The following is a 21165-nucleotide window of genomic DNA, read 5'->3' as shown; positions in this document are numbered from 1 at the left end:
ATCACAGAACATTGTAAAGTATAATTTTACTTACTATGATTACCCATTCTGCTTGAAACAAGTATTTTATCTGTTTATTTCACTATACTTTCCTTGGCATTTCTTGTTGATTGAATGCTGACATTAACTGTAGCAGCAATACTTCATCCCAACTTTAATACTAACTGCATTTTTTAATGCATTTATTCTGCAAACAGTATGTCTAACTTGTCACAAACTTTGAAGTATACTGAATCCAAGGGAACCTACTGGGACCCAGACTTCAGCCTGACTGATGCATGCATGAGTACACTGGCTTATACATGTGCAACTTTATTTGTTTTTTGGGAACCCCTCTGGAGTCTAACAGTTTTTCATTTTTGTCTTTTGCAGAGGAATTAAAGCCTGCACATCAGGCAATGTTTTCTGGCTACAGCTGGCAAGATGGAATTGGCAAACAGGAGTAAACTCTTACTTGAAAAACTGGTCTGCATTTTTGCCATGACACCTGACATTTACTTTAAATACACAGGAGTATCTCTCCTAGATTTGAGATATCTCATTGATTTCTAGAGCAACAATGTAGGACAGCTACTATGCTCTTTAACTTTGAAAGGGACATGGTTACTCTCCAGTATGCTCATTCATTTAGACTTTGTCACATGTAAGCACTTGTCTTTCTTCCCTGATGCAGAAGATGCATTATTCACATGCTAATATTCAAAATAAATCCTGAAAACTGAATCTCTGTTGCACCTGTTATAGCAGCTCCACACTAGGAAGCTTGGTTAACCTCCTGCTTTTTAAAACTATTGGTTCCATGACTTGTAACTATTACTTACAGCATTCGACAATTCTATTTACCATGAATGCGCCAGCTTCTCAGTTTGCAAACAAAGCTAGATGAGATGAAAATGGTGCTAGGCAACTGCACTGTGCTGTCAGGAGACAGGAAGTATTCAAAGGCTAAGAGAATACCTAAAGATAGCAGGGCCTCTAAGCCACGTTTCAAAATACCAATACACAGCCCACTAGTAGGAAGTGTCCAAACTTACTCTATATAAGACACTTTTGAAACACAAAGCAATATCTGTCATGTTCAGAATAAAAATTCTTACCCTTAGTCATGCTTCAAATGCTGTTTATTTAGGTATAAATATTTATATATATTTGAGATACTTGGTCACGTTGATAAACTCATTTAAACTTTCCATCAAAACACTCTTGATCAAGTAAGTTGAAATCCCAGTTTCTAAGCAGCTCAGCAGAAGAGATGACTAGTAGCATATAAACCACAATTTAGTCTGAATGTCAACTGCAGAGACAGTAGCTATCATACACCACTAACATTATAGCTTATTACAGCAGGATTTCCAAGTAGCAGGTTTTAGTTTTCATCCAATAATTCTTCTATTTTGGATACTCACATTCAAAACTGTTCGTTAAAACCATTTAAGTCATCTTAAACCATTTTAAAAGCTTTGCTAAAACCATTACAAATAACTCAAACCAACAATATTTTGAAAGTCAAATGTTAGAGTTTTCTTATTTTTAAGCCACGCAAAGAAACCGTTAGGGGAGTTACGGATTAGATCGCACTAATGAGAACATCAAACACCTGTGAATTCATGCTTTTATACACATAATAAATCTGGTCGCCTCATGTGCAGTCATTACACTGTGAAGAATATAAAGGAAATTTAATCTTTAAAGACCTTTGGATTTTTCTCACCTTGCTACTCTTTTTTTTTTTCTGTCCATAAAATCCACAAAATTCCTCCCTAAAAACAAACGTTTTTATGTATAAATCCATTCCCTAGATGAAAAAAAGCTATTAAAGTTTTTTAAGAATCTATTCTAGCCAGCTCAATTATCACATATTCAACAGGGTGGAAAGGAATCAATGCCAGCAAATGCAGTTCCCCCTGTATTTCTTTAAGCCCCCCCCATAATTCATTTCTCCTTCAGAGGACCCAATAATTATATTAGTTCAGTGACTACACAGTCAGTCACACTGAGCCAGCATGGAAGCCACGGATCTGAGCACATGCTAGGGATGCCTTGCACATAAAGTAGCTTTTACAAAGTGCTTCTCAAAAGCAATGAAATGAGTCACCTAAATATAGGACTCTGATGGAAACTTAGGTCCTAAAAGAGAGAAATAACTTTGTTTTGACCTCAAATTGTATTAGCTATAAACAAACTTATCAGCATGGACTTCACAAAAACATCAGAATAAATTGAGCTTTAACGCAGTGAAATATTTAGGGCTGAGCTGATTACTTAATTTTGCTCAGCGGTGTAGTAGGCTAACAGTCCCAATTTCCTATGTGAAATGAAATATGACTCAGTGTAAGTTGATTAGTAATAATTACAAGCCAGATACTCTTCTACCTCCTGAACAGCAGGAGACCTGTAATATCAGCTGCAAATATCCTGCGCTCTAATGATTCGTATACAATATATGCAAGTTGACTGCATGGCCAGTACAGATTCTACAATTTATCTAAAAATTCATATATATTGATTTCCAAATTTCAATAGGAGTCTAAACCTACAGGATACCTCCTGAATTATGGAGTCCAGTGGACCAAGTCAGAGACAGCATAATAGGATTTCTTTCCTTAAATCTCAATTTACCAATTTTTCATTTATTTTCCTGTTGTGGCTTTTTACCATTTTAATTGAGAAACTTGTTCTTGAAGCTCAGTTTTATATCAAACATCAAATTATTAATGAGTTGATTTGAGGAAAAGGGAATTAACATATGACCCTCTATGTTCGTTATGGAGAAAGAGAGACAAAGAAATCCAGAAGACGGGTGTTTAAGCACTGAGAGAGGTTATCCAGAACATGCCCAGTCTTCACACTGGAGAACCTTGCGCAAACCGATCTAACTTGAAATTAGCACTGTTTTGAGGTTGGATGATTAGGGCTTTATTTATAGGATTACCTTCCAGATGACAGCCCTTAAGTCATATGACCTTTCCAGGAGCAATTTCATTGTTCAGTCTTGTTTTCAATGAATAATTACTGGAGATGTCCTATACATTTTAAATAAAAGCTTAAAGTCTTAGGTCTTAGATCTAGATAACAAAGGAAAAAGTTGAGACTTGTGAGAAAAACGTTTCAGAGTTCACTTAGGAATGGAGTATTTCACATATCTAACTCTTTTTCTTCTGACTGTACCACACTAATGCTGTAAGAGAAACCAGCATACAAGATGACATCTTTCCTCTGTGGAAACTTTGGATTCTCACTTTTATCACAAGAAAGAAAAGCTCTGAAACAAGAGCTGACAGCAGGCATTGACAGGTTATTACCCATGCCTACAAAATATTTCAAACAGCTCCACATTTCCATGGGTGAGGAGAAAGAAATCTAACGTTTGTTGTAAACAACACAAGTTGGTGCAACTAAAATCTGTGTTTCAGTGTTAAACTTCAGCTTTTCTAATATCATAAAGATGCAAGAATATTAAGTGTGGTTCAGAATGATTCATACTTTGCCCATTTGTTTTTGCTAAAATGGAGTCAGCTAAGTACTCAGAGCTGTGCTTCTACAATCAACAAAGATATACAAGCAGCACAGGATTATTCTTCTCTACCAGTACTTCTTCATTCTTAGTTCCAGAGACTTCTTTGTCAAAAAGAACTCATACATACATTAAGAAAATAGAGTAAGACTTCACTGTGTATTTCCATGATTAGTGGAATATTTACAGCTAACACATGCAAATATTGGCACTAGTCGAGATGAATTGAAGACACTGTATTTAATGTATCTCCATGACTGATATTCTTATCTCCATAAAAACCAAACCTTTCAGTGTAAGTATCTAGAAAGGATCAGCACTAATTTGAAAGTAGTTATTTCTTCATCTCACAGACTTAAACCACATCTAGTTAACAGCTACGTGTACATGGGTAGTTCAGTATCTGGCTTAGTGGTATCTGAGAGCTCTACAGGCAGCTTCAACAGAGAATCATCTTACCCTTCCACAGAAATGGTCCGCTGCAAGCTCACTGTGGGTGGACGCGTTGCAGTGCTGTGCTGGGAATGACTGTATGACCAAGAAAGAAGAAAGAAAAGCATTTGTTAAAGAAATGGAAGTTTCTCTCATTCTTATTCTCTCTAGCAGTTCAGCCAATGCTAAATTAGAAATAACGATCAGATTGTTTTACACGTCTCTAAAGCATTTTGACTTTAGTGATGTTCATCACTCCAAAAAAGGGTTCAACCCTTCAAACTCTCCTAAAGTCAGGTTTCATTCCTCATAAAAAAGCAGTCAGAAAGAGAGTAATGCCCCCTTATATTTTTAATTCTTTTAAATATATATGTGTATATATATATGTATATATACACACAGTTCAGTGATTTAAAATAACTTGGATCCTTGGTTAATTTCAAAGCAGAAGGTAAACAGTAAATGATGTTACTCATCTAATTCTCAGTGTTTCTCAGGTAGAATGCTCAGTAAAAGAGAACATTCACTGCTTATAACTGCACTATAATGTAACTTTGAATTTTACAAATTTCAACCAACATTCACTTTTATATCAAATTTTAAGTATCTTGACTTTTTCCACATGAAATTTTATAAATCTTAGACACATTTAAGAAAAAAATTATATTTTCTAAGCAAAACACAGACCATCTGGAAAAAAGATCATTTTAGATTGAAAATCCTGAGTTCTAATGGCTTCTCATATGCCATGTTGCCATGAGTAAGTAACCTCAAAATAGTTATGTTATATAAATCTAATGAATTAGATAGTATATGTTAACCTCAGTATTGTACTATTATACAATAATATTGTTCCATTACTATTCATGTAAATATGAAAAGACAACAAAACAGCATCAGTGAAAGTCAGTTCTGTGATAATAAGTAACATTCTTTATCCAAGACAATGTGTTTTTAAATTCTAAAATGTAGAAAGATCTGGATGTATGTTCTGATTAGTTTAAATGGCTACATGACATAATGAGGCCCAGTATTAATAATGCAAAGTACACATTGAAATTAAATCTTTAGGTCAATTTTTATATCTGTGACTCTACCAACAGCACATTTTGTCTTGCTTTCAAGCTCCATATAAAACTCAAGCTGTTTGTTCAGAAGCACACTTTTCATAAGCTAAAACATTTGATATCAGTGAATAACACATCTATTTTATACTTATTTTTCACTTAAAGAAAAGTATACCCCATACCAGTGCTGCATTTTACTGGTGCATTCAACTGATGGGTTTCAGGATTGATACTTAACTCAGGTTACTTTGTGCAAAACCTTAAGGTTATAACCTCTCTGTTTCTAAATATTTTCTATAGTGGATGAAAAAAGGCTAAGAATTTTGTCACCATATTGTTCATAATGGCCTTTACAGAACTAGCAAAAACACTTAGACTTTATAAAAGATCTGCTTGACATCATGTACTTTTCTTTAATAAGGGACAAATTACCTTTTTGAACACCTACCAACCTAGACTAAAGCTGCTATCGGCTGCATTCATAAATTTATTTCTGGATTTCACTATTCAGCTATGCTAAAAAATGTTGATATCTTTTTATAAATGAAACTTATTATTGTTTAAAACATTCCTATCTAGAAAAGTTGATGAAAATACTATTTTGAACTTTCTGAGGAAAATCACTGTTGAAACACAAAACTGAAAAGAGAGCAAACAGCATTTCCAGAAGTGATTAAGAGCACCATGTTCCTTGATTTTGGATGTCAAGTCTAAAACTCCAGAGCCCTGCATTGCCAAGAGAGGTTATCCATCCCTTTCAGCAAATCAGGATTGTAACATCTCAGCAAAGGGCAAGGTACCCACAACTCACTAATCAGTCTTCTCAGCTACTTGAGAAATTGTGCTGTGCCACCATATCGGCTTGATAGTTAACCTCACACAGTATTGCTATGGCTGGGGCAAGAAGCAGCAAATTAACAAAGGATTATCCAGACAGGGTGACAAAAGAATATTCAGAAGGAAGAGCAGATTCTTGGAAAAACAAAACACATTTCAATGATGGAGTGGAGAAAAAAAAGGCTGGGATGGCAATATTACTTTCTATTCTATGAGATGATCTGTTCAGTAAAGTAATCCCATAATAAGTAGGAATTAAAGCAATGATTTCAATACAATATTCTCCTGCAATTATGAAACCACTGAAGCACCAGTTGTCATCAGTATCCCTCACTGGAATGACTACCTTGTTATGCAAAGCTGTGCGAGGAACTTTATACCTTACTCATTCCAACTCACTCTTATTGACAATATTCCACCCATTAGAAACCCTTCTCTAACCCTGGGTATTTGTGACAGAGAGTTCAAACAAGTCCTTAGTTTTTTTCATTAAAATAACTTATAACTGGTGGTATGAAAACTCATTTTTTGTAGATAATTATAAAAATCAAGTTTGATGCTCAGTACAAGCTTATGCCTTCTAAGGAGTTGTCATGAATAAAATTACACCCAAAAATCAAACCTGTGGTTTAATCACCGCTTGACAGAAGTGGCTATCCAGTTGGAGACAAAAATAACAGTCTGATATCATTCCTAACTGACTTCTTTAAAAGATAAAGCTCCTCGTGGCTTGTGTCAAAGTGATGAAACCAGAAGAAAGAAGCTGTTTCCATCAAATGCTTAACAAGGTTGTGCAAGTGTCATGCTTTTTGTAGCACAAAAGAAAACTTCTGATTACTGCCACCAACACTTTCTATGATGAATGCCTAAACATAGATACTCATATCCCTACGAGATATGTAGCTAAGTAACATATTTTTACACTCACAGATCTAAGTATTCAAAGTTTGACATTTAGGTTTATAAAAATGCTACCCTTTCTCTGAAATGACACAGAATGAACATTTCCATGATTTTAATAATACAAAGTAATGATATTTCAATATACTATTCAATATTACAGCCACACGAGATGGGCTTTCCATGAAGAAATGAATCTCACATCCTGTAAAATACCAGTTTTAACTTAATTCCATTTAATTTTAGTTCATCGAGACAACAGAAATATCCTGTTCTTGTAAGACAATTCATATGAGTGAAGGAACAAAAATGAGATTATAAATGAATAATAAGGTTAAATCAGGGAGCAAAGAATCCAACCTCTCTTTTAATAGGTTTAAATTGGGGGGAGGGAGGGGGGGTTAAACCCTTTTCTTAGGCAAAGTCTAGTACTTCATGACCTTCCTAACTACCAAAACCAGAGGAGCCTGTTGTCAACGTATTTTTTAATGTTTTTTTATTAAAATAATAGTAGTAACAAGTATTATAGTAATTAGGTGAGTAAACCAGTCTCCTTAGTTTTTAATTCCGTTCTAGCCTAAGGATGCTATGAAGGAACTTCTGCTGTGTGGGTGATGCTGAAACTGGAGGCAGCATCATAAACCCTTTTTATCCTGTAGGGACCACATGAACTACAGCTTTTCCTTCACAAATGACACCTTCACCATTACACAATATCCCTGTGAAATCACTACCCAGGATGAAACAATCACATTAGGGAGATATTTATTGTGTCTTAAGCATCCATAATACAAATTGACAACTAAAAATAAGTACAAACCATCATTAAGGGATCAGACTGCATGACAGTCAAATCAGAGTTCATCCCAAGCCTGCCTGTAGTACTGAGGGTGGAAGAAAGAAGACTGTTACAATCTCAATTTTTTCCTGGTCTCTTTCGTTCATATAAACCCAATACATACTGTCTATACACACAGTATACTAGAAAAGCCATCAGGTTTCCTCTCCCAACCCACCTCCTATCAGACAAAGAACAGTTGTCCTTTATTTGCTATAGCCCTAATTTAGGAAACCTTTTGTTTCTTTGTTTTGACAAGTCAAATCTGACAGCCTAAAAGTCATTATGTGCTTCCTAAATCAGTGACTTGCACCTTCTCATAAAGAAGCAGCGTTGCATCTACACAGGCTGGATAGGTACCCTGAACACTGGTTTTGGAGCAGCATTCTTGGGGTCTCAATTCTGAAGCTGTCACACAGAAGTATACAAACTCCCTTTTGTCCATCAGTATGTTCTGTGCAGAAAGAAAACCTCAAACAAACAAACCACCACCACCACAAACTAGAGCTCTGAGATATTCTTTGTTATCTACAATACTGAAAGAAAAAAGATTGATAAATAACAATATCAGGAGAGTTCCACTGGGGAACAGTGAAGGGAAGTCAGTTTATGATGTATTCTCAGCATGTTGTTTCTTGTGGCAAGGATTGAAGAGAGCAATGCAGTTGTTTATAAAGCTTCTAAGTTTTTACTTTGATGGATGTAAGAGTTTAAGAAGGCAACATGCTTTAATTCCATTAATGTGGACTTTTTAATTCAGCTTAGTGAAGTGAAACCAGCCTTTCCTGATGCTGGCAACAGCTAAACTTCTAACTTAAATGAGCTTTTGTTCTCCTGTGAGATTAATTAGGAGACCATAAACTGCTTTTTCCTATTAATTTTATCTCCACAACAAACAGATTAATAATAGCCAGTACTGACAGTTACTGACCCATACTGGAAGTGTCAAACTAACCAGTCTCACATCAGAGGTAAATAGAAAGCATCACAGAATAGGACATTCAACCCTGCTACTTTCAGATCACCCTTAAGCAACAAAGCCAGAGTGAGATGTGACACAGATATCATGCATAGGCATATGCAGTGAGGATTTTTGAAGCTTATTTTTAAATGGCATCCGCACATATATTTTGCCAATAGCATTCCAACACTAAACACCTATTCAGTGGAAAACAGAAAAGAAACACAAAGAGACTGTCACTCTACCTACAAATATGTAAAATAAGGATCACGCTATATCTCTGTTCAGGTTCTCTGGAGTAATTTCCCTTGTACAAGCAAAATCGACAAGGTTTCTAAGCTCTTCTTCCCTTCCTTCCTGCCTGCCTTCGTGCCTACCTGCATGCCTGCCCTCCTTCCTCCCTTTCCCAAACAGCATCCACAAAGAGTGGCTAGCCACATTTCCCAACCTAAAGTATTTCAGTTATTGCAGCCCTAAATTAGCATCCTATAGCAATAAGGAAGAAAGCAAGGTGAAACTGTGACTCAGAGGAATGCTTCAGCTCCTGGAATAAAGCTAATTATCCACCTTTGTTAGTAGTGTGCCTAAGTCAGCACCTATCTTTAAGGTGGTGAAACATCCACTGACTTCAAATCTGCCCCCTTACAGCTGAGGTAATTGCAGGTGATAATGATAAGCTTTAAAATATAGAAAGTATGTTTATATGAGAAGGAATTGTTACTTTAGTTTGAAACATAATGTTTAAAAAAGCTAAGAAGTTTGGAATGATGTGGGGGGAACTGAAATTAGGAATGCTATTTAAAGGAGTAGAGGGGAGAGGACATACTGTTGCATTCTGATGTTCCCATGTAGGGTACCTACAGACTTACACAGTACTGTGAAGAGCACAGCAATGAGCAACTAAGGTGTATTGAGTGAAAAACATAAGAAAAATGTACTGTGACAAACATACAAAATTAAGTGGAATTTTAGGAATCAAATTTTAGGAATCACATAAAAAGACTTTTAATGACTCAGACATGCTACCTTGTTCTTTTGGGAGGTTATTCTGCTCTAGATGTCACTGTGAGGTACTGATTTCTGTTATAACTTATTTTTTTAAATTTTGCTTAAATTCCTCCTTTTCATCCCATCTTTCTTCTAGTTTGTTATGTTCCTTGTTCATATCTTCTCATACTTTGGACAGACCTCGGTTTTCAGAAGTGGAATGTCTAAATCTCTGCGACATCACAAGACATTCTGTTGCTGTTAAAAAATGTAACTCTCGGTTCTTCCTACCAGCCTCTCAGTTGGAATAGTCCCTCACTAAATTAGTTTGACAATTATACCAGCTTAAGAGTGAAGTTTATCCATAAAGAATACTTGCAATAAGTGAAAAACACATGTAAGAATGTAGGAGGAAAAAAGAAAAAAGAATGGTAGAACAAAGAAAATCACCTCAGTTGCTTAAGAAGTATCAGATTGAAATGGTTCATGAACATAAGAACTGAGTTGGGCTCTAGTTCCAGTTATGTAAGTGAATGTAGTGCTACTTTCATGAATACAAATAGGGACAGCTTGTTTAGGAAGGACAGAAAACTGACACACTCTGCATGGCCTCCCAGTTATCTAGAATCATAGAAGAGAATCAGAATAGTTAGGGTTGGAAAGGACCTTAAGATCATCCAGTTCCAACACCCCTGCCATGGGCAGGGACACCTCACACTAAACCATATCACCCAAGGCTTCATCCAACCTGGTCTTGAACACTGCCAGGGATGGAGCATTCACAACCTCCCTGGGCAACCCATTCCAGTGCCTCACCACCCTAACAGTAAAGAATTTCTTCCTTAGATCCAATCTAAACCTCTGCTGTTTAAGTTTCAACCCATTACCCCTTATCGTATCACTACAGTCCCTAATGAAGAGTCCCTCTCCAGCATCCCTGTAGGCCCCCTTCAGATACTGGAAGGCTGCTATGAGGTCTCCACGCAGCCTTCTCTTCTCCAGGCTGAACAGCCCCAACTTTCTCAGCCTGTCTTCATATGGGAAGTGCTCCAGTCCCCTGATCATCCTCGTGGCCTCCTCTGGACTTGTTCCAACAGTTCCATGTCCTTTTTAAGGAAATCTTTTTATCTAAATCTCATGTTACCCTGGTACCAGTGCCTAATACAATGCTGAGCTTTCAATTCCTCGTGGAGAAACCAGCTGTGACCCTCCTAACTAGTCTTCGACATGTTGCTTACGTAAATCAACATCACTAAGGTGTTTTTCTATCCTTATATGCTCAAATGCCATACTTCATTTATTGCTTGCTATCACTCCTAATTCTTCCTTGGTATCTCCCTCTCTAGGCACCAATGTCAGTACAGAAGAAGGCAGGAGGTGCTCCAGGCAGATTCCCTGGCCACCCATGGTACAGCCCATGGTGAGGAAGCTGTGCCCCTGCAGCCCATAGAGGTTCATGGTGGAGCAGATATTCACCTGCAGCTCATGGAGGACCCCATGCTGAGCAGGGAGATGCCTGAAGGAGGCTGTCATCCCATCTGTGGCCCTGCAGAGAGAGGAGCCCATGGTGGAGCAGCTTGCTCCTGAAGAACTGCACCCCATGGAAGGGACCCACACTGGAGCAGCTCACGAAGAACTGCAGCCCATCAGAAGGACTCACTTTGGAGAAGCTCATGAAGGACTGTCTCCCACGGGGGAGACCCCACGCTGGAGCAGGGGAACAGTGTGAGGAGGAAGGAGAGACAGTGTGTGATAAGCTGACCACAACCCTCATTCCCTGTGCCCCTGTGTGGCTGACGGAGAGGAGTTAGAGACATTGGGAGTGAGTTGAGCCCAGGAAGAAGAGAGGGAGGAAGGAGTTATCAGATTTGGGTTTGTCATTATCCTGTTCTGATTTGATTGGTGATGAATTAATTTCCCCAAGTTTTGCCCATGGCACTAATTGGTGAGTTATCTCTTCCTGCCCTTATCTTGACCCATGAGCCTTTCAACATATTTCTCTCCACTGTCCAGCTGAGAAGGGCAGTGATAGAGAGGCCTTAGTGAGCACCTAGTGTGCAGCCAGGGACAACCCACCAGTCATTATTTGCCACCCTTCATTTCAAATATCAGTATTCTTCTATTAAAAATGGAAAGCAATAATACATGAAGACATATATGTATTTATTTGCTTATTGATGCTGGTGATAAGAGTAGGCCTAGGGCCACCACAGCTGAGCTCTGCCATAGGGTTCTGGTTGAGTAGAGTGTGCCAGGAGTCAGTAGCAGAGCTTCTGCATCATCAGCAGCTGCAATACACAGCACTCACCACTGTCCCATAACACCCTTTCTGATGTATTTCTAGTGCTCTGCATTGCTTCTGTAATGAAACATTATTTATTGCACACAGGAAGCTTATTAGTTTTCTGTGAAAGTAACAACCCAAGTATCTGCACCAAAATCCCTTTTCAGTGTAACTGAAAGTCAAAAGACATTAACAATGACTTCAAAAATGGGTCCACTTTCAAGAAACTTTGAACAAAACTTAGAGAAAAATCAAAGAATATCTCAGTAGTTTTAGTAAACTCCTATAGGCACAACAGGAAGACTGTTGAGAGCTCCCTTCAGGAATCAGAGACCTAATTCCAATTCAGGATCCAAAAAAAACCCAAGTATAACATGATTTTAACACAGAACTCTGTTAGAGCAATCTTGTCATTAGAGAACTGACAGAGATTATGTCTTCATGGTTACACTTATCTCGCAATACTGCATTTAGTGCCTGGAACATCTTAGCTTTACTTTCTCTTTTCAAGGGAGGGTTGACTTTGCACTGAATATGACACTTGGAAAATAATTAATAGTACTTTTATACTGCATCTGCTTTTTCTCTAAAGAGTAGGGAAATAGTAGATAAATAAGTCTAATGACAGAGCTCAAGTAACTGCGGCCCATTAATCTAATTTGGAAAGTTTCTATCCATCTCCATCCAAAGAAAAACAAGCACATAAAATCATTTTCATGGTAGAGACATTGCACTGAATTTTGCTTATTCAAGATAAAACACATGGATAATAACAGTTAATTAAAGTGATTTAAAATAGCAATGAAACACTGTCTGATGCCAAACCATACCATGCCATTAACAAACATTTCTATGTCCCATGAGATTCTGTATCATTTCATTTGCACAATAAAAACATTCCTACGGAAATTTAAGTTTTAATATTGTCTTTGTATAAGACCAAGTTCATTTCCTCTGCACTTATTAACTCTCACATGTGCATTTCAATGAATTACGCTGTCAAGGTGAAACAGCCAGAAAAGGTGTCTTTTCAGCTTCCATAGTAGTGGTTCATTAGAGCAAAGAGAATGATCACAATGGAAAGAACATTAATTTAGATTAGGATCTATAATATATCAGAACAGCACACCTTATATTGCAGTTCCCCCGACACAGTGTTTACTGCACTTGTGTGATACCTTCTGATAATGTTATCCCTCCTTTTGGATATACATTATCTCTATGCAAGCTAGGAATACAGATTGAATATCTGTCTTTTAACAGAACAGGGGTGAGAACCTCATCCATAGCTGAAGCTGCTATTTAGCCTCATTTTCCATGTCATTCAAATCAGCCCAGCATGCAAGTGTGCATGTGCAGCTATACCAAACAGAAAACCAAAAATCCTAGAGAAATACACGCAGAGAAAAGCAAAAGTAGAAACAACATAATGCACAAATGAATGACATCCCAACAGAATACATACAGACAGCAATGAATGGTGATTTGAAAATGCAGAAGTGTAAAGAATGCATTGTCAAAATGAAAGATGAATTGTAAAGAAATTCCACATCTTAAGTTCTTCTGTTTCTAATCCAATCTATACAAACTATGACTCTTGTACTGAGTTACTCAGCATTTCATGGGAAATATTCAGTGTATTACACTATGATGTCTAAGAATGAAGTATAAATTTGAACTAGATACAGAAACCAATTTAAAAATCTATTAATTTTTCTCATTCTGGGGTTACTCACAGTGGGAGTTTCAAGCATAAGCATCTCCCATAGCAAATCACTGTAATATTGTACAAGCACATTAGTAATTAATTTTGCCTGTCTTTGATTATAGGCCATAGATTGCATTAGATGAATTACAGGGTAGAGAGATTACTTATATGTTCCAATATGCCAATTCTTTTATCTCTAAATCGATATATAAACCACCTTCTATTTAAAGATGCTTGTTAAATTCAATCTTGAAGAGAAATTTAGCTATTTAGTCAAGAACAGTGAAAGGCACTTATGAAGAGGAGATAAGCCTGTAATAGTCATTAAGGTGAATTGTTTAAATAGAAACTTAATAGGTAAATCATTTGAGGAAAACATTGGAAACTGGTTTTAAAAGATTTACAAAATTAGCAAGCATGCATACATGACTGAGCTGATAAAGAGTCAAGTTGTGATCCTTTTGGGAACCGATTTAATGCCATTAAGATACTTAATAGTATAAGTCCTGGACAACAGCCTCAGTTTTCTTCACTAACTTTCAAATATTTCATGTAGTTAGGGATCTTTTCTTATAATTACAATCTTCTCATCAGTCAACCAGCAAACCCAAGGTTCTTGGGTTATTTCAAGGTTATTTTAGTGTGAAGGATGAAGATGCTGCCATGTTTCTTCTCCTTTCATTTATTTGATAAAGGGTTCTGGAAGTTCATCTCTCTTTGTTGCTTTCAACTAATCAGTATTTTTGTACTTTTGTTCCCAAACGTTTTGGCCAGAACCAGTTTTTGGCACTGGGTACACTGGGAGATGAAACATTGCTCTTTAAGAGAAAACATATGAATAACAGACAGACAGGGAAGCACAACTAAGCATGAATGAATCAATAAAAATGATAACAGTTGGATTTATACCAACAGTTCATTCAATCTCAACTAGGACTAAAACGAACATTCCATTGTCATTTAGCACTGTAAAAAGAAATAGCCATGCAAAGAAGCTATTTTTGGAGATGAGCATCTTGTGTACATATTTATCCTGTGTGTATAACCTGAGCTAGCATTGCAACTTTTTGCTTCAATTCTCCATGCATTAGTTTTGAAGAGAAAGCAGTTCTGTTGAAAACCCATGAATTCACGGCAATCAGTGAGACGCTTTACATATGAAATATGGATTACTCAGATGATACAAAACAACTGACAGAGGATAAGCCCATGCATTGGATGGTCATCCACATTTTCAAATCTTGCATTTGCAAGATTGGCAGGAAATTCCATGGCAATAGGCTCTTGTGTTTAGAATTCCTTTGATACACTATTACATTCCAAGTTATGCCTCTCTTCCAACTTATCAGGTTTGTCTACTGCTACAGGAAATATCTGTTTAAATAATCACAGTTTTAACCCTGTGAAATTCTCCAAATACAGTTGGGTGAACATACATCAAGAAACCCAAAAAGGTTTTACTTCACTCCTCAGTTACTTCTGGGTATAAAATGCTGACTTTTGTACCCAAGTTAAGAGGAACAGTTTGATTGCTGCTTTATTCTCCTGGCCCAAATATAGGACTGGAGAGATTCTACACCTTTGAGGCATCTAAATTCATTTAAATTTGCATCTTATTATTAAATTTATGATATCTACTCTAGCTGCAGAATTGTTTATTTAGATAAATCAGACATCGCTACATATCAGTCCCAAACACCAACTCTTCTGTTTCAGTGTCAATACAGAATGTATGATGTGTTAGAAACCAATAATTATTTCCATTTATATTTTTCATAGATAGTAATCCAGACCTGTTAAATATTTACAGTAAATATTATACTGCGCACATCTCTGATCGAAAACAAGAGGTAAAACAGAGAGCATTTTATAAAAGTAAGAGAATTTCTTCTCATATCACAGCTCATATTGCTCTGTACTTTGAGAGTGGTTTAAGCCTTTGAGAGATGAAATGCTAATACTCTTCAATAAATTTTATCAGGACCTATTTTAATTCATTTTTGCTGTTTCTTCTTAGAAATACGATTTATCTGTACATACAATATTACCAAATTCCTGCACAGTGGTTAACCAACCTGTAAATCACAGAATCATAGAATAGTTAGGGTTGGAAAGGACCTTAAGAACATCTAGTCCAACCCCCCTGCCATGGGCAGGGACACCTCACACTAAAGCATATCGCCCAAGGCTTCATCCAACCTGGTCTTGAACACTGCCAGGGATGGAGCATTCACAACCTCCCTGGGCAACCCATTCCAGTGCCTCACCACCCTAACAGTAAAGAATTTCTTCCTTATATCCAATCTAAATCTCTGCTGTTTAACACGTTATTCCTTGTCCTATCACTACAGTCCCTAATGAATAGTCCCTCCCCAGCATCGCTGTAGGCCCCCTTCAGATACTGGAAGGCTGCTATGAGGTCTCCATGCAGCCTTCTCTTCTCCAGACTGAACAACCCCAACTTTCTCAGTTGGATGAGCATCCACAAGTCAAATGTAGGCTTCTGCTTCTTTTCAGATATATATTTTATAAGTCAATTGAAACTATCTTAAATCTTCAGAAAGATGATTTAAATTCATATGTATGCTACTAAAATTTGAACTTGCACAATGTATGCTTTATCTGTGGGCTTTCTTTACTGCTCTTTTTTGGCTAGTGAGTCTGGAACTTCACAGCCTCACTGTGGATTTCAGACAGGACTTCAGCAAAGCCATTTACCCTGTCCTTCTGCCAGCTCCCTGTCTCTACCAAAACAAAGATAAATGAGATGTCCTGACTCTTACAGCGCTGGGAGCAATATTAAAGTAGACAAGACTAAAATTAATTTGTGCTATTCACCACTTCTGTGGGGAAGCTGAAGAAAACCTGTCATGTCCTGAGTTGCATCAATGTTGTACCTTTGTTACTTGACATTAATTAAGCTGGCTTTTCAAATTGTAGAGAGATAATGTAGCAGAATTGGGCAATTTAAACATGAAAACATGAAAGGTTGACATGGACAAAATTATATAAATCTGATGTGAGAAAATATTCTATCTTACTGAAGAGCTAATTTACATTAACTTTCGTAAGAATCCTTGCTCATCAGAGTGGTGATTACAAACATCTACAATATTTTTTGGCAGCATTTTGTTTTAGGGTTTACTCCTCAGCAATGGTCCATGCTGCTTGGTTTATTTAATAAATTTACCTTTCCAAGCATTTAAGAACTCATTTTCCATGTGATGATATTCTTTATGAGGGATATCAAGTAGTACATTCGAATAGATTGTGGATCTTTGAGAAACAATCTTTGAGATGCTACTAAATTTGAAGAAGTGCTATTTGAAAGTTAACCCTGACAGGAAAGTATGAACCTGCTTATGGCATTATGTTTACTTGTTTATTCTTGGATTATTCAAGCTCCAATGAAGTCAATGTTATTCTCCTTTTGACTTCATTGAGAAGTGATCTGGTTTTGGTACTGTACTGATCTTCCTTTGTGGACACCTGCTGCCTAATCCTCCTTCAGTCAAACAGAAAATTCTCCATTCTGTCATTAATTCAAAGCACTCTGGTACTGTGTAAGATTGTATCAGGAAAGTAAAAAAGAGGAATGACAAGGAAAAGAAATAGGCTGATCATTGTAAAAAGTTCTGATCAGAATTTCTGCTTCTAAAGCACAACCTTCCAGTACTGCAGCTGAAAGACCCAGTTATGCAATTCATGGCATAACAACGTGAATGCTGATTATTGAGTGATGACTACAAGAGGTAAGTGGGAAACCAGATAAATCCAATAGGAAAAATATACTGAAATTTCCATCAGGAGTGGTTTCACTCTGCATACTTCCCTTTCTAATTGCTATGCACATACCAACCCAGAGAAGCTCGAATCATTTGAGCCTCATGATTCTAGAGAACACCTGTGACTTCAATGACACTCATGAATTCATTGCCTACTTCAGATGTCTTCATAAACCAAGACTTTTTATACACTTTCACTGAAGTAGTATAATATATAAAATGGTTGTAAAGGCTTGATATGAAAAATTAACAACCTTCACTTATACTGCTGAATCTGAAATGTCAAAAGCCAATTCCCTTCTGCATGGTGCAATGACAGTATTACATGAGTTTGTACCCTAGCCAAACCTGTATGACTTCTGCTTCCAACCAAGCCTGTATAGTCACACTCTTGCCACAGATACTACATAAGTTCTCGTACCTTCAGCTCTTAGTCACTGTACCTTGAATAGGCTAAGAGTTCTGATTACAGCTTATGCAATCTTCAACAGAGCAGCGACTAAACTGTCTACACATTTTCCTGATTATACCCAAGTCAACTATTAATAAACATGGCCATTTATTGGAAGCAGGTTAGACTGCTTCATCAGCTAACCTATCTTGTCTAGAACCAGCTCAGGAGTATCTGATGGTAGCCCTTACATTAGGCTGTGTAAATGCACCCTACTACCAGTGAGCAGTACCAAATGACATTTGGTTTCCCTACTGTGTACTCCCCCCCCAGGCAGGCTTCAGTGACTTGCAGGTGTATATGTTGACTTGTTTTCTCTTTACAAAATGTAATACACTATGATGGTTTCAGGCTGCTTTTTAAGAAAAGTAGTCTTAAGGATACAGTCATTGCAATTCAGATGTTAAAAATCAGTGTAATCAAATCAAAAGCAGTTTGTGATGTGTGAGACTGTGTACTCTCACATTTTAGAGTTACATTCTTTTTCCTGCTCTCCACTTTATCAGTGTAGTGATTCCAACTGCATAAAAGCAAGAAGTATAATGAGCCTCAAAAGACAGAGCAAGCAACTCCAATTATGTGTGGAATGATGCATTTTCTTCATGAAGTATGGAAATAGTCTGGAAAAAAGAAATTGTTTCTGCATCTCCCTGGGGATTGGAATGTTTCTGTTCTGGCATTTCCTTAACAATATTGAAATTTTAATTTTCATAGTCAAACTAAATCTTCCTCTCCTTCCCTTTGTCAGCTGAAAGAATGTATTTTAATATCTTGTCACTTCCATTGACCTTGCTTTTTGTGCAGTAACAATAGTGGGTTTATGCACTATAAGCATTATTTAAAAAATTCATATAAGCTGCCTCTAGTGATAATCTTTACAAATAAATAAAAACCTTTTAAAGAATAAATTGGTTAAGATCTCAAAACATTCTACGCACAAATTTACAATGACAATTTAGCTAAAGTTAGGTTCAACCCAAAAAGGTCAGTTGTATAACTAGGCTTTCACCAAATTCAGGGATGTTTAGAGCTTGCAACCCTTTCTGCACCCCTAATGAGTGTTTATTTTCTTTATAGTAAAACAAAAATATTAACCCTTTTTCCAGTGACTTCATATTGATGCAGGAGCTTATAATGGCTTATGACAAACTGCTATGTCAATTTGTCCTACTGTTGCAAATTGGCACTGAATATCTTTGCATACATACATATGTTTTATCAACAGCAGCTTTCTCTTGTCCTTTTCAATGTTTCCTATCAAAAACTCATTTTCAGGGTTTTGCATTTCCCCTGTATTTGTGAGTAACAGATAAGCACCCCTCTTTCTGCCTTCTCTTTCCTGTTGCCATCCACCTCACCTCCAGTACTACTTCTCAGACCAATACAGTGATCAATACATTGATCAATAAATATTTCTGCAGTAACATGATAAATATATAACCATTTGGTAACATTTTTTCCTAATGCTTGCACATCCATTTAAAATGGACCAGGAATGGCAGAAGAATCTGATCGCACTGTTTCAGCCTCTGGCTACCGAAATCAGCTTTCTTTTACTTATTATATATACTTATTATCCCCACAGACCCATAAAGGTAGAGCTATGTTCTGATAGTGGGGGAAAATCTGAAAAGGAAAACAAAAATATGTAGAAATTTTAGAGCAGACCCAGGAGGTGGTTCCCATCATGGCAGGAGTTTGTTTTATAATAATTTTATAATAGTTTACATAATTTTATAATAGTTTGATAATCCTGCATTTTAGACTATTCCATTAATATTTTATGACTTTTAGACAGAAGCAGTTTTGCAACACCTACAACAGTGTTCTCAATGCGGTATCATTGGCCTTGCACAGGCTCAGCACAGTGTTACCTCCTGATTTCTGAACCACAGGCATACTCTTAGACATACCTTTTTAAACTCAGACCTTACTTGACTTGGCAAAACTAACAGAAATGGGCATATCTGCAAGTATCTACATATAGGGCTTATGTCAACAATAATAAATGGTGATAATTAAAAACAAAACGATCTCAGGGCCTGAGTCAGCACTACATTACTCCAGTGGGATAACAGTAGTGTAAAACAAGGCTAGCACAGGGCTGAGGGAAAGTTCATTATTCCTGTGGTAATTCATTCCCATTTCCATGACAAATTGCACTGTTATAATTAGAGGTCCCACCTGCTTTCCATGAGGCCTCCTATCACTCCATACTAACGATCATTCTTTTTTATGTAGTGCAGAAAATCATGGGTATTTGCACCTATTGAAAATATCTTTTAACTCACGAGGACTGCTGGTGGTGTCTGTGAATGCATGTGATGTATTTCACAAATGGACAAAATTGAAGGAAAGCCTTAAATTGCTGAAATCATACAAGCTGTCAATAGCACAGGCAAATTTCCCAGTTCCCAGCTCTTTGCTTTAACCATTAGCTCTCTTGCTCCTTTGGTGCACAACTACAACCCTGGAAATTATTCTTCCCCCAACAGGTACAGCACAGGTAGCCACAGGGTAGCTTTATTTACCCTGTCTCCACAGTAATATTTCATTTCTAAGCTCACAGAACTCTCTCATGGGGTAAAAAAGTGTAATTTGTTCTCCAAGTTAAATCTATCCTTGGGTTTTCTGATGAGCTGAGAGCCTAGCAATTACTGTGACAGATGGAGTGATTTTTATGATGTGGAAACATGTCTACAGGAATGAAACTGCAATCTCCAAACCCATTTCTCATATTGGCCTTTAGACAGTTGTCAGGTAATAATTGTCATTAACTTTCATCACTGTGGACAAGATATGAATTAGTGAATGGCTCCATTAGCTTGTTACTATAGCACTCCTATGTGGGGTGACACTTGCTGTCAGATTTTTTGCCAACTATTTGGAATGCACACTAACCAGATATGGAGCTGATATTAAAAATGTGGGTGTAAATTTCTCCCAACACTCAGAAGCATTTGAACATCATGTCTGGAGTTTTAGTGCTCTAGCATTTTGGAAGAACTGCTCCAAGGGGATTGATTGGCAGACACAGAATAGGATGTTTGAGAGAGTGCTTGCACATCCTGAAAATAAACAACTATGTGTCTCGCAGAAATAACCCTTTCAAACAAGAAACTTATTGTGTGGACTTAGTATGAACTAACTGGATCTTCATGAGATAATCTGGACCATCACTCCTGCCTCATATCTAGCCAGTAACTGCTGTAGCTGGCATTTGGTCAATGCTATCCTCTGAAGCAGACATCAGTTTTGAGGGTCATGGTCTACCTCACCCTCCCCTTACTGGATGACTGATTGCTCTTGCCAAAAAACCCAATTAAAAGTGACCTGAAACATTTCTATTCTCCTGATTCCAGTCTTCTCCATTAATCCAAGACATAGGAACTGGCATTTGA

General features: G+C 37.1%; 1 protein-coding gene across 1 annotated transcript in view; it reads right to left on the bottom strand.

Moving 5' to 3' along the window:
* LOC101881240 (disks large homolog 2) overlaps positions 1 to 21165 on the bottom strand; it is a 423431-nt gene that overhangs the window by 216700 nt on the left and 185566 nt on the right. Inside the window, 1 exon segment of the mRNA XM_034072915.1 lies at positions 3974 to 4042. Within this exon segment, the coding sequence (XP_033928806.1) occupies positions 3974 to 4042 (69 nt within the window).

This window comes from Melopsittacus undulatus, chromosome 2 (assembly GCF_012275295.1).
Source record: "Melopsittacus undulatus isolate bMelUnd1 chromosome 2, bMelUnd1.mat.Z, whole genome shotgun sequence".
Classification (NCBI taxonomy): domain Eukaryota; kingdom Metazoa; phylum Chordata; class Aves; order Psittaciformes; family Psittaculidae; genus Melopsittacus; species Melopsittacus undulatus.
This window is presented reverse-complemented; position numbering and strand designations above follow the sequence as displayed.